Source organism: Salvelinus alpinus, chromosome 32, assembly GCF_045679555.1.
Source record: "Salvelinus alpinus chromosome 32, SLU_Salpinus.1, whole genome shotgun sequence".
NCBI classification, from domain to species: domain Eukaryota; kingdom Metazoa; phylum Chordata; class Actinopteri; order Salmoniformes; family Salmonidae; genus Salvelinus; species Salvelinus alpinus.
Window position 1 is genome coordinate 2542299 of NC_092117.1, and position 13742 is coordinate 2556040.

The window sequence follows — 13742 nt, forward strand, 5'->3', positions numbered from 1 at the left end:
GGAGGTGTACCTTTGGATGTATTTCAAGGCCTACCTTCAAACTCAGTGCCTCTTTGCTTGACATCATGGGAAATCAAAAGAAATCAGCCAAGACCTCAGAGAAAAAAATTGTAGACCTCCACAAGTCTGATTCATCCTTGGGAGCAATTTCCAAACGCCTGAAGGTACCACGTTCATCTGTACAAACAATAGTACGCAACATTAAACACGTGGGACCACGCACCCATCATACCGCTCAGGAAGGAGACACATTCTGTCTCCTAGAGATGAACGTACTTTTGTGCGAAAAATGCAAATCAATCCCAGAACAACAGCAAAGGATCTTGTGAAGATGCTGGAGGAAACAGGTACAAAAGTATCTATATCCACAGTAAAAACGAGTCCTATATCGACATAACCGGAAAGGCCGCTCAGCAAGGAAGAAGCCACTGCTCCAAAACCGCCATGAAAAAGCCAGACCACAGTTTGCAATTGCACATGGGGATAAAGATTGTACTTTTTGGAGAAATGTCCTCTGGTCTGATGAAACAAAAATATAACTGTTTGGCCATAATGACCATCGTTATGTTTGGAGGAAAAAGGGGGAGGCTTGCAAGCCGAAGAACACCATCCCAACCGTGAAGCACGGAGGCGGAAGCATCATGTTGTGGGCGTGCTTTGCTGCAGGAGGGACTGGTGCACTTAGATGAAAATAGATGGCATCATGAGGTGGGGAAATTATATGGGTAGATTGAAGCAACATCTCAAGACATCAGTTAGGAAGTTAAAGCTTGGTCGCAAATGGGTCTTCCAAATGGACAATGACCCCAAGCATACTTCCAAAGTTGTGGCAAAATGGCTTAAGGACAACAAAGTCAAGGTATTGGAGTGGCCATCACAAAGCCCCGACCCCAATTCTACAGACGATTTGTGGGCAGAACTGAAAAAGTGTGTGCGATTAAGGGGGCTTACAAACCTGACTCAGTTACACCAGCTCTGTCAGGAGGAATATGCCAAAATTCACCCAACTTATTGTGGGAAGCTTGTGGAAGGCTACCCGAAATTAAAGGCAATGCTACCAAATACTAATTGAGTGTATGTAAACTTCTGATTAAAGAAATAAAAACTGAAATAAATCATTCTCTCTACTATTATTCTGACATTTCAAATTCTTAAAATTTAGTGGGGATCCTAACTGACCTTAAATGTCAGGAATTGTGAAAAGCTGAGTTTAAATGTATTTGGCTGAGGTGTATGTAAACTTCCGACTTGTATTTCTGTACAGACAGTAGGCTAATTAGGCGTAATAATTTTGGCAATTTCATTCAACTTACAAGCATTAAAGCCTATGGGACTCTTTCTGTTGGATTATTAAATGAATTGTCAGACACACAATCTTTTTTAAGAAGAGCAATTTATTTATTTAACATAAAGCAATAAAAACATGCATTGTATTAAAGTCCACACAGGAAACGATTTTGAAGGCTAGTGCTTCTATAATAAATTACCACTAACAGCAGAAACATATAGGACAGAGCAAAAATGAACAGTAGATCTATAAGGCCTATAATAAAGCAAAAATAATTACATTTAAAATAAAAAATATTGCTATTTTGATGCAGTGCTCGTGGCTTAAATACACATGCATCTGCGTGCAAGTTTCGACATCAATGTATCCGGTGTTCGTGTTCAGGCTTTCCTGCAGGTAGCGAGTCAGTTTGGTGTCTGCATGGACTCTGAGGGGTACAGGGGCAGTGGTTTGGGCCCTTCACTTTTGGAGAAGATCCCCTAAATTCCTTTTCTTGGCAGGCGGTGGAGCATTCGCTCCATCGTTCGAGTCATCCTTTTCCCCAGTCGCAGTAAACGGTTTTGAAGGTTATTTATTTTCATGATGGTCTTCATCCAAAACCGTCAATGTCCTGGATATCCAATTACCATCACAGCCCTAGTCCACACACACCCACACAGGTATGAAGAGGGCACATCAACGCCTCTTCCCCCTCAGGAGGCTGAACAGATTTGGCATGGGCCCTCAGATCCTCAAAAATATATATTGCTGCATCATTGAGAGCAGCTTGACTGGCTGCATCACCAGAAAGGATGGACCTCATCCAGGACTTCTACAACAGGCGTTTTCAGAGGAAGCTCAAAAAATTGTCAGACTCCAGCCACCCAAGCCATAGACTGTTCTCTCTGCTATCGCACGGCAAGCGTTACCAGTGCACCAAGTCTGTAACCAACAGGACCCTCAACAGCTTCTACCCCCAAGCCATAAGACTGCTAAATAGCTAATCAAATGGCTACCCGGAGTACCTGCATTGACCATTTCTTGCACTAACTCTCTTGCGCTGACTATTTACACACACTGCACTCTACCCACACATACTTACACTGCCATCCCAATACACACACACTACATACGCCCACACACACACTACATACGCGCGCGCACACACTACATACGCGCGCGCGCACACACTACATACGCGCGCGCGCACACACTACATACGCGCGCGCGCACACACTACATACGCGCGCGCGCACACACTACATACGCGCGCGCGCACACACTACATACGCGCGCGCGCACACACTACATACGCGCGCGCGCACACACTACATACGCGCGCGCGCACACACTACATACGCGCGCGCGCACACACACACACACACACACACACACACACACACACACACACACACACACACACACACACACACACACACACACACACACACACACACACACACACACACACACACACACACACACACACACACACACACACACACACACACACACGCTGCTGCTACTGTCCATTATCTATCCTGATGCCTAGTCAAATCAAAGTTTATTTGTCACATGCGCCGAATACAACAGGTGTAGTAGACCTTACAGTTAAATGCTTACTTACAGGCTCTAACCAACAGTGCAATTTCTAAATTAAAAAAGGGATTAGGTGAACAATATATAAGTAAAGAAATACAAACAACAAATAAAACAACAGTAAAAAAAGACAGTGAAAAATAACAGTAGCGAGGCTATAACAGTAGCGAGGCTATATACAGGCACCGGTTAGTGGAGCTGATTGATGTAGTATGTACATGTAGGTATGGTAAAAGTGACTATGCATATATGATAAATAGAGAGTAGCAGTAGCGTAAAAAGAGGGGTTGGCGGGTGGTGGGTGGCGGGACACAATGCTGATAGTCCGGGTAGCCAATGTGAGGGTGCACCGGTTGGTTGGGCTAATTGAGGTAGTATGTACATGAATGTATAGTTAAAGTGACTATGCATATATGATAAACAGAGAGTATCAGCAGCGTAAAAGAGGGGTTGGGGGGTGGGCACACAATGCACATTTTCCATTTGATTACCTGTTCAGGAGTGTTATGGCTTGGGGGTAAAAACTGTTGAGATGCCTTTTGGTCCTAGACTTGGCACTCCGGTACCGCTTGCCATGCGGTAGTAGAGAGAACAGTCTATGACTGAGGTGGCTGGGGTCTGGTGTAGAGGTCCTGGATGGCAGGCAGCTTAGCCCCAGTGATGTACTGGGCTGTACGCACTACCCTCTGTAGTGCCTTGCTGTCGGAGGCAGAGCAGTTGTCGTACCAGGCAGTGATGCAACCAGTCAGGATGCTCTCGATGTTGCAGTTGTAGAACCTTTTGAGGATCTGAGAACCCATGCCAAATCTTTTTAGTTTCCTGAGGGGGAATAGGTGTTGTCGTGCCCTCTTCACGACTATCTTGGTGTGTTTGGACCATTCTAGTTTGTTGGTGATGTGGACACCAAGGAACTTGAAACTCTCGACCCGCTCCACTACCGCCCCGACAATTTTAATGGGGGCCTGTTCGGCCCGCCTTTTCCTGTAGTCCACGATCAGCTCCTTAGTCTTGCTCACATTGAGGGAGAGGTTGTTGTCCTAGCACCACACTGCCAGTTCTCTGACCTCCTCCCTATAGGCCGCATCATCGTTGTCAGTGATCAGGCACTCCATGGTTGTGTCGTTAGCAAACTTAATGATGGTGTTGGAGTCGTGTTTGGCCATGCAGTCGTGGGTGAACAGGGAATACAGGAAGGGACTAAGTACACACCCCTGAGGGGACCCAGTGTTAAGAATCAGCGTGGCAGACGTGTTGTTGCCTACTCTTACAACCTGGGGGCATCCCGTCAGGAAGTCCAGGATCCAGTTGCAGAGGGAGGTGTTTAGTCCCAGAGTCCTTAGCTTAGTGATGAGCTTCGAGGGCACTATGGTGTGCCCACGAAGTTGGTCCGCGCATTTGGTCCGCGCATGCTTAGCATGCTTTGAGTACACGTGCCTGGTAATCCGTCTGGCCCAGCGGCTTTGTGAATGTTGACCTGTTTAAAGGCTTTGTTTACATCGGCTACCGAGAGCGTTAACACACAGTCATCCAGAACAGCTGGTGCTCTCGTACATTCAGTGTTGCTTGCCTCGAAGCAAGCATAAAAGGCATTTAGCTCGTCTGGTAGGCTCGCGTCACTGGCCAGCTCGCGCCTGAGTTTCCCTTTGTAGTCCATAATAGTTTTCAAGCCCTACCACATCCGACGAGCGTCAGAGCCGATGTAGTAGGATTCAATCTTAATCCTGTATTGACGCTTTGCTTGTTTGAATGTTCGTCTGAGAGCATAGCAAGATTTCTTATCAGCGTCCGGATTAGTCTCCCGCTCCTTGTGGAGTAATATACAGACGAAGTCGGAAGTTTATATACACCTTAGCCAAATACATTTAAAATCAGTTTTTCACAATTTCTGACATTTAATCCTAGTAAAAATTCCCTGTCTTAGTTCAGTTAGGATCACCACTTTATTTACGAATGTGAAATGTCAGAATAATAGTTGAGAGAATGATTTATTTCAGCTTTTATTTCTTTCATCACATTCCCAGTAGGTCAGAAGTTCACATACATTCAATTAATATTTGGTAGCATTGCCTTTAAATTGTTTAACTTGGGCCAAACGTTTCAGGTAGCCTTCCACAAGCTTTCCACAATAAGTTGCGTGAATTTTGGGCAATTCCTCCTGACAGAGCTGGTGTAACCGAGTCAGGTTTGTAGGCCTCCTTGCTCACATAAGCTTTTTCAGTTCTGCCCACAAATTGGAAGTATGCTTGGGGTCATTATCCATTTGGAAGACCCATTTGCATCCAAGCTTTAACTTCCTGACTGATGTCGTGAGATGTTGCTTCAATATGTCCACATAATTGTCCTGCCTCATGATGCCATCTATTTTGTGAAGTGCACCAGACCCTCCTGCAGCAAAGCACACCCACAACATGATGCTGCCACCCCCGTGCTTCACGATTGGGATGGTGTTATTCGGCTTGCAAGCCTCACCCTTTTTCCTCCAAACATAACGATGGTCATTATGGCCAAACAGTTCTATTTTTGTTTCATCAGACCAGAGGACGTTTCTCCAAAAAGTATGATCTTTGTCCCCATGTGCAGTTGCAAACCGTAGTCTGGCTTTTTAATGGCGGTTTTGGAGGAGTGGCTTCTTCCTTGCTGAGCGGCCTTTCAGGTTATGTCGATATTGGACTCGTTTTACTGTGGATATAAATAATTTTGTACCCGTTTCCTCCAGAATCTTCACAAGGTCATTTGCTGTTGTTCTGGGATTGATTTGCACTTTTCACACCAAAGTACGTTCAGCTCTAGGAGACAGAACGCGTCTCCTTCCTGAGCGGTATGACGTCTGCATGGTCCAATGGTGTTTATACTTGCGTACTATTGTTTGTACAGATGAACGTGGTACCTTCAGGCATTTGGAAATTTTGCCCAAGGATGAATCAGACTTGTGGAGGTCTACAATTTTTTTTCTGAGATCTTGGCTGATTTCTTTTGATTTTCCCATGATGTCAAGCAAAGAGGCACTGAGTTTGAAGGTAGGCCTTGAAATACATCCAAAGGTACACCTTCAATTGACTCAAATGATGTCAATTAGCCTATCAGAAGCTTCTAAAGCCATGTCATAATTTTCTAGAATTTTCCAAGCTGTTTAATGGCTCAGTCAACTTAATGCATGTAAACTTCTGACCCACTGGAATTGTGATACAGTGACTTATAAGTGAAATAATCTGTCTGTAAACGATTGTTGGAAAAATGACTTGTGTCATGCACAAAGTAGATGTCCTAACCAAAACTATAGCTTGTTAACAAGAAATTTGTGGAGTGCTTAAAAAACTAGTTTTAATTTCTCCAACCTAAGTGTATGTAAACTTTGTAATAGAAAGGTCAGAATAGCTACACATATAATTTCTAATAGCTCTCCTTTATACACACAGGCATGTGCAGACACACACACACACACACACACACACACACACACACACACACACCCCTAGACCAAGCCCCACACACTCCACACCACTATTACTCATGGTCACAACACCTCCCTGACCTTTGACTCTTTGGTCATAGATTGACCCTCTGATCTTAGTTTGATTGACTGGTGGTGGCCCCGCCCCTGCAGCCCAGTCTTGCGGCTGTGTAAACATTCACACTGGCTCAGGGGCCTGAGGCCAGCACCCCATCACAGAAACACAATCCCTATTCTGTCCACATACATGCTTCCCAACTACCCCACCCCTAGCTCAATGGCACCCATTCTGCACTGGCCCACCACACATAATCAATGTTATTTTTCCTTTCACGCCACCACAAACGTTAGCATTCCTGAATGTTGTGCATTTCCAACACGGCCCCTGAGGCACTTGGGAATGACAGAGGAGGAGCGGAGGGGGACAGAGATGAATGAAAGAGAGAGAGAGAGAGAGAGAGAGAGAGAGAGAGAGAGAGAGAGAGAGAGAGAGAGAGAGAGAGAGAGAGAGAGAGAGAGAGAAAAGAGCGAGAGAGACACACACACACAGACGGGGAGAGAGATAGAGAGAGAGGGCTCAATTGAGCATGCTAAGGAGAACATTTAGAATTTTCGCAAAACGTTTGCATTCCACCCATAACTCACACAACACAAACAGTTCCTTTCATTGGCACATCAATTACATTTTGCTATAACTGACTTGGTCACTTTTTATTGCCATGCAACTTCAATTCTACTCACGCGCAAACAGACAATCCCGAGTACAGAAAAGAACACATGAGAAATGATTTTCAGAGATAAGGGAATTCTTCTGGGAATGCTTTTGATCCCCTACTGTTAAATATTCACACTAACATGGCTTGGCCTTACACCACAGGCGAAGGCATGTTAATTACCAAAGAGCCAGAGTGTGCTTTACGGCCTGGGTTTTCCCTATTGCTTAATATTAACAACAAAAGACCTCACCACAGCTAAATCACTACAGTGCATTCGGGAATTATTCAGACCCCCTTTTCCACATTTTTTTTACGTTACAGCCTTAGTATAAAATGGATTCACACATTTTGTTTTACAAATCTACACACAACACCCCATAATGACAAAGCGAAAACAGGTTTGTTGAATTTTTTGCAAATATATAAAGAAATACCTTATTTACATATGTATTCAGACCCTTTGCTATGAGACTCAGACCCTTTGCTATGAGACTCAAAATTGAGCTCAGGTGCAACCTGTTTCCATTGATCATCCTTGAGATGTTTCTACAACTTGATTGGAGTCCACCTGTGGTAAATTCAATTGATTGGGCATGATTTGGAAAGGCATAGACACCTGTCTATATAAAGTCCCACAGTTGACAATGCATGTCAGAACAAAAACCAAACCAAGCCAAAATGTGGAGACAGGATTGTGTCGAGGCACAGACCTGGGGAAAAGTACCAAAACATTTCTGCAGCATTTAAGGTCCCCAAGAACACAGTGGCCTCCATCATTCTTAAGTGGAATAAGTTTGGAACCACCAAGGCTCTTCCTAGAGCTGGCCGCCTGGCTAAACTGAGCAATCGCGGGAGAGCCTTGATGAGGGAGGTGACCAAGAACCCAATGGTCACCCTGACAGAGCTCCAGAGTTCCTCTGTGGAGATGGGAGGACCTTCCAGAAGGACAACCATCTCTGCAGCTCTCCACCAATCAGGCCTTTATGGTAAAGTGGCCAGATGGAAGCCACTCCTCAGTAAAAGGCACATGACAGCCCACTTGAAATTTGCCAAAAGACACCTAAAGGACTCTCAGACCATGAGAAACAAGATTCTCTGGTCTGATGAAACCAAGATTGAACTCCTTGGCCTGAATGCCAAGTGTCACGTCTGGAGGAAACCTGGCACCATCCCTACAGTGAAGCAAGGTGGTGGCAGCAAAATGTGTGAATCCATTTTAGAATAAGGCTGTAACGTAACAAAATGTTGAAACGGTCAAGGGGTCTGAATACTTTTCCGAATGCTCTGCGTGTATGAGTGTTGTGTCCCTCAGCCTGACACTTTCCACTGAAGCTGACTGAGGCCATTAGTTCAACTCGTAGGGACTAACTGTTCTGGTATGAGGCAAAGCAAACAGTCACAGCACAAACAGACAGACTATAGCCATGGCACACACACACTAGGGATGTGATACATGGAAACATTTTCTTAACGTTTAAACAGTAATGTTTTATCGGTTTTCCCTTAAAACAATGAGGAAAATGCATAAAACTCCATGTGAATTCATGTGAATTCACAAAGCAGGAGAGACGGAGAAAATGTTATAATTTATGCTGTTGCTGCTCTTGCTTTTCAGCTAGCGTTTCTCGGTTTGATGCAGTCAAAACAGGTACTATGTATTCAGATGAGATGATAAATACCAAGCAATTAGTAAGTCTACCAGCGTGAGTCGACTTGCTTGCTATCTCCCCCCCCCCCTTCCTGCTCCCCTCGTCACTCATAGATGCACACCGCACGGCCCCTCGTTCCCTGCTTGAGCTTCTCTTTCCTTTCTGCATTACATCTCTGGTTAATGAACTAGCAAAAATAATAAAATGGATACTCCTAACATTTAAGCATTGTTGTTTGAGATATTTGTTTGTTTTTGTATTTTTCCCTTTAAAAAAAGATTCACAATTTTGTTTAAACTTTTTCAACACAGGGTCCTGATCATTAGGCTGAACATTTGAAAACATTTTGCAATAGAAAACAAAAATGAGGGTTTCTTAAATGGACAAGTCCAGGTTGTCCCTTCCTCTTTCAGTCCCTCATTCTTCTGTTTTGTGCCTAATGAACACTACCCTGGTACAGTGTAGTACTCAGAAATGACTCATTGTTCTTTATCAGTCATAGCCATTACTCACTGGTTAATCATTACAGATAATAAACCATGTTCAATGGTGCTTAATGGTATATTACACCAGACAACAATAGTGCCTCATGTAACAGCCTGCTGATACAATCAGTTAGCTAAATGTTTGCATAAGTTGCCGTTATTATACCATGATGGGGGGGGGGGGGGGGTAATCTGCTACTATAATGCATATAGTTAGGAGACAATTAAGTAAGGAGCAACTTTCACTTTAAATTGCGAAATCACTGCCTCAACCTCTTACAAATGGGACCCTGCACTGGATTCATTTCTGGGGGTGTTTGCAGTTAGGTAGAAATACTGTACATTCCAACTGAGCAAAAACCTCACTGACTGCAGCTTCCAACAGTATGCAGCCAGCCTTGGGCCTTACCGATTCTCAGAGAAATACCTGAGGATAAAGCCACTGTAGGCCACATTCCAGGGGGTCTGTGAAGCAGTTAAGCAACGCAAATTAACCAATGATTGAAAGACAAATGTCCTATATTGCAGTCTCGCATTGAGTCAGGCAGTGATGTAGTTACTGACATGGTAATCACGTATCTAGGTGTTGCGGGGTTTGCTGAGCGACTGCTATGTAGGAAGCCTGAAATGCAGCCATACCGACGAGGTGCCACACCCTATACCTCCCCCCTCCCTATTCCTACTTCGGTTCCTGTCTCTGTTCCTCACCTGTCTCTGGAGAACTCCCAGCGTGGGTCCTCGGGGAGGTCATACTCTGGGATGGGGTCGTCGTGGCCAGCCGAGCTGCGTCGCGTGGTGATGCGGACCAATGGAGTGCTGGAGTTCATCGAGGAGCTGGAGTCATTTGACACCTGTAGGAGGAGACGGATTGGCTGATCACCCGTCTAGATACACTGGTCATATAAAAAAGCCGTGTAGGTGTGTGTGTGTGCACGTGTCTCCATAACTAAAGATCAAATGACTGATATTGATTGATATTGTGCAAATCAACATATTTTCCTTCCCTTTTAAAAACGAGTGAATGCATGTCAGTAATCATTAGAGTTGAGCAACAACTCAGTGCTAGGGAGTAACGTTCAATCTGATGAATGTGTCCATTTATCATGCTGTTGTCATTGTCCTCAGGGCTCCTATCTCCTTTCCTCCTAACCTTACCTTGACACAGGAACCACCCGTCTCTCGCAGGAATGTAATCCAACACTTTTTGTACCTCTTGGAGTTTGTGTTTTTCCCCTTGAGGGAAAAGCATCACTCACAGAGAAGTAGAGGAGCTAGAGCAGGAGCTAGAGGTAGAGGTGATGGATAACAGTGCTAACATGCTCAGACGCCATGCACTGTAGCTAGCCGTCTTTCAGTAGAGTTAACTGGGGCTTAGCACCTCAAGCAGTGCGATATATTAGTTACAGTATTGTTATGAAAATCCACTTCCCATGAACAGCTACATTTCGTGGGCTCTCAAATTAGAGTACCAGTAACCCAAATGAGTAAGATCTATGTCAGGAGTACAAATTTGGTGGAACTTTTTTTTGTGTTTTCCGCTCTTGGTAGGTAAACTTTGGACTATTTTCTGTCATTTGCATATAAATCTGAGTATATAGGGCTTTTCACACTGCTATACCCGAACCGAGCCAAACCAAGCTGTACTGAGCTGGCCTGGTTACACATCCACCATAGTAGCTGAAACCATGAAAATATAATATCCTAGTCAGTACAGTTTAGTTCGGGTCAGCACGATAGTGTGAAAAAATAATGATGTATGAATGCATGTGTGTGTGGAGTTTGTGTTTCTACGGGTGTTAAAGGCCTTGGAAACCCCTTATCTACTTTCTGTTACCTGGCGGCGCAGAGGTATCTGCTTGCTGAGTTTGTGGACTGCTGGCTGATTGCCAAAGTCAGGCTTCTTAGCCGTATTCCTCATCCGGCACACCACCACGATGACCACCATACAGGCGATCAAGAACACCCCGATGCAGTAGATGGCTATCTCCACGTAGTCAGGTGACATCAGACCCGTCACCGTATCTTCGTTACTGGCTGATGGGGGAGGGGAGAGGGTCAGGGAGGAATAAAAAGTGGAACGTAGAGGCACATACTGACTCTTGACACATGCACACACACTTAAACAGACAGACCATGGACACACTACATCTGATAGACGCCCATGTATAAACAGAACACACGCCATGGAAACAACGCACGCACGCACACACACACACACACACACACACACACACACACACACACACACACACACACACACACACACACACACACACACACACACACACACACACACACACACACACACACACACACACACACACACACACACACACACACACACACGTCATCGCTAGATAGACAAACAAAACATAAATAATGACAAAGACGCACACGCAAAAAAAAATCTCTCTCTCCTCCTTCTCTTCATCAAACAACCATCTACTTACTGCCCATCTAGGACAGACAGGAAATGCAATTGATATGAGAAGAGGGGGTAAACCAGATCAAAGGGGGCAAACACAGTCTGTTGGAGAGTACATCTTGACTGAGCTCAAGCAGTAGGCTGTGCATACTATGTGCCTACATTCAGGGCTACTTGACAACCACACATGCAGGGTGCAGACACACATTCTCTTTCTCTCAAATACACATGCATGCACTCACACACACGCATGCACTCACACACACACACACGCTTACTCTTGCTCTCTCCCTCTCTCTTTCACACACACGTCACACAGACACACTTCACTTCAGAGGGCAAACAAGTGAGTGGTGCCCTTTGTGGTTGTATATGGCCTGAGCTTCCTGTCTGAAAGAAACGGGTCTGGGTCTGTCTCTGAGTGGCTATAGGACCACAGCCTGTTCCATAATGCATGCCATCCACCCACAGCTACAAACAAGGCCCTTGTAATGTGCAGTCGGGGAAATAATAACATGTAGGAACCTTTCTCCTGTCAGCATTGTATCCCCTGGTCCAAAAATCACAGAAAACAGCCGCAACATAGACAGCAGGCAGCGCCATGCAGGCGCCACCAGAGCAGATACGTGGAACTAGGGCAATAAATTAAAGATATTATTCCCAAAGGAATTATTATTCGGCTGCCTGTGATAATTTTATTTTGTTTAGAGACAAAACAAGGCTATTTTCTGCGAGTACATAAGGGCAGTGTTTTCAAAATGCGCCGTCGACTGTCGGCTAAACAGCCAACAACAGAGATTGTCACCCGGCTACTTTTTCCACTTCATAAATGAACTAGGGTTCTTTTCATTTAAAAGTTTAAAGTCACAAGTCAGTCAAGTCCGTATATCTGTCTCCCGCTAGAATGAACGATACGCATGTTCTAGTGATCAACCGTCGGTCACAAAGCGAGATAGGGAAGCACTGCTGATGTGTCAGTCCGCTGTCTGTCCGTGTTTTCTGCTGTGTGATGTGGTTGGCTGCAGTCTAATTTCTTTACACAGAGGAGGGAGAGCATGATGCTTCTTCATCGTCTCCTGCGAGTGAATTTACACCTCCCATAGTGCAGAAGGGAGGTGCGACATAGGCGGATGCGGTGGATTGATACGCATCCAATGCAAAAATAAACATACCGGTATCTCTAGCTTAAACTGACAGAGTTTTGGGGGAATTTTAGTATTATGCTAATTTGGACATTGACCCTAGAGGGTTAAGAAGAGTTACAACACACCATGTAATGGTTCAAAATATCTCATGATGATGTGTTTCAATACTCCAGCAAAGTTAAGATTTAGTCTCCTTCGAGTTGGTGACTGCTCAGTTGCCACTAGTTTTGGTTTTATAAACGCACTTCATTTCAACAGCGGTTACGGGTTGCTCGCGAACAAATGGCTCTTTTTGAACAGATCTTTTAAGTGAACGGAACAAAGTCACATCTGTGAGAGAGCCGTTCATTTGCCTCCCTAGTTTGCATAATGGTAGACTACTACTACTTTTTGGCAATTATCTGCAGATAAATTCTGAAAACATTTGATGACGATGTTGAATCCTCACTGCAGGAACAATAGGTAGTGGAGAGAGAGCCTCATTCTGGTCCAAAATATGATAAAAGAAAACAGATTGAAGGTTATAAAACAAATGTCATGATACTTGGCATTATTGAAGATATTTATATAGGACTACTGATTTGATTAAAGTGTCGACAATGGAATAGTCAACTGCTGCTTTCTGTTTAGCAAAGCCCATGTTTAACACCTGCCTTTCTTCAATCAAACCTATAGGTCTATTAACGGGTGTTTGACTTTATAAAAGTGGGGCTGCACAATCTGGCGAGTGGTCTGGGGTTACTCCCCCTGAAAAGTTGTGTATTTTTAAAACCATTTTCCTGCAATTCTATATTGTTTCTCAACAGGGAATCCATGTTTACTTTTCAGAATACAACTTTTTTCTTAGGTTTTTGCCACAATAAATTAAATTGAAAGAGTAGACTAGACTAGTTTTTCTGACTACATTACTAAGAGAAGGTTTAATGTTAAAAAGGTTGTCTTACTTAGAAAATAGTCCTGATCATATAGGCCTAGACGATATCCAAAACGACTAACAACACACTG

The 13742-nt window shown here is 44.2% G+C and overlaps 1 protein-coding gene across 9 annotated transcripts in view; it reads right to left on the reverse strand.

Annotated features, from left to right (window-relative positions):
• The window catches only part of LOC139562235 (fibroblast growth factor receptor 2-like), a 107034-nt gene that overhangs the window by 43991 nt on the left and 49301 nt on the right, over positions 1-13742 (reverse strand). For 6 of the 9 annotated variants that reach the window (XM_071379732.1, XM_071379728.1, XM_071379736.1 and 3 more), the window contains 2 exons: positions 10995-11201; positions 9876-10017 (listed from right to left, as the gene is read on the reverse strand). In XM_071379732.1, coding sequence (XP_071235833.1) covers positions 9876-10017; positions 10995-11201 — 349 coding nt within the window. Of the gene's footprint in view, positions 1-9875; positions 10019-10994; positions 11202-13742 lie in introns of all 9 variants that reach the window. The other 3 variants (XM_071379730.1, XM_071379734.1, XM_071379733.1) reach the window with 1 other exon arrangement.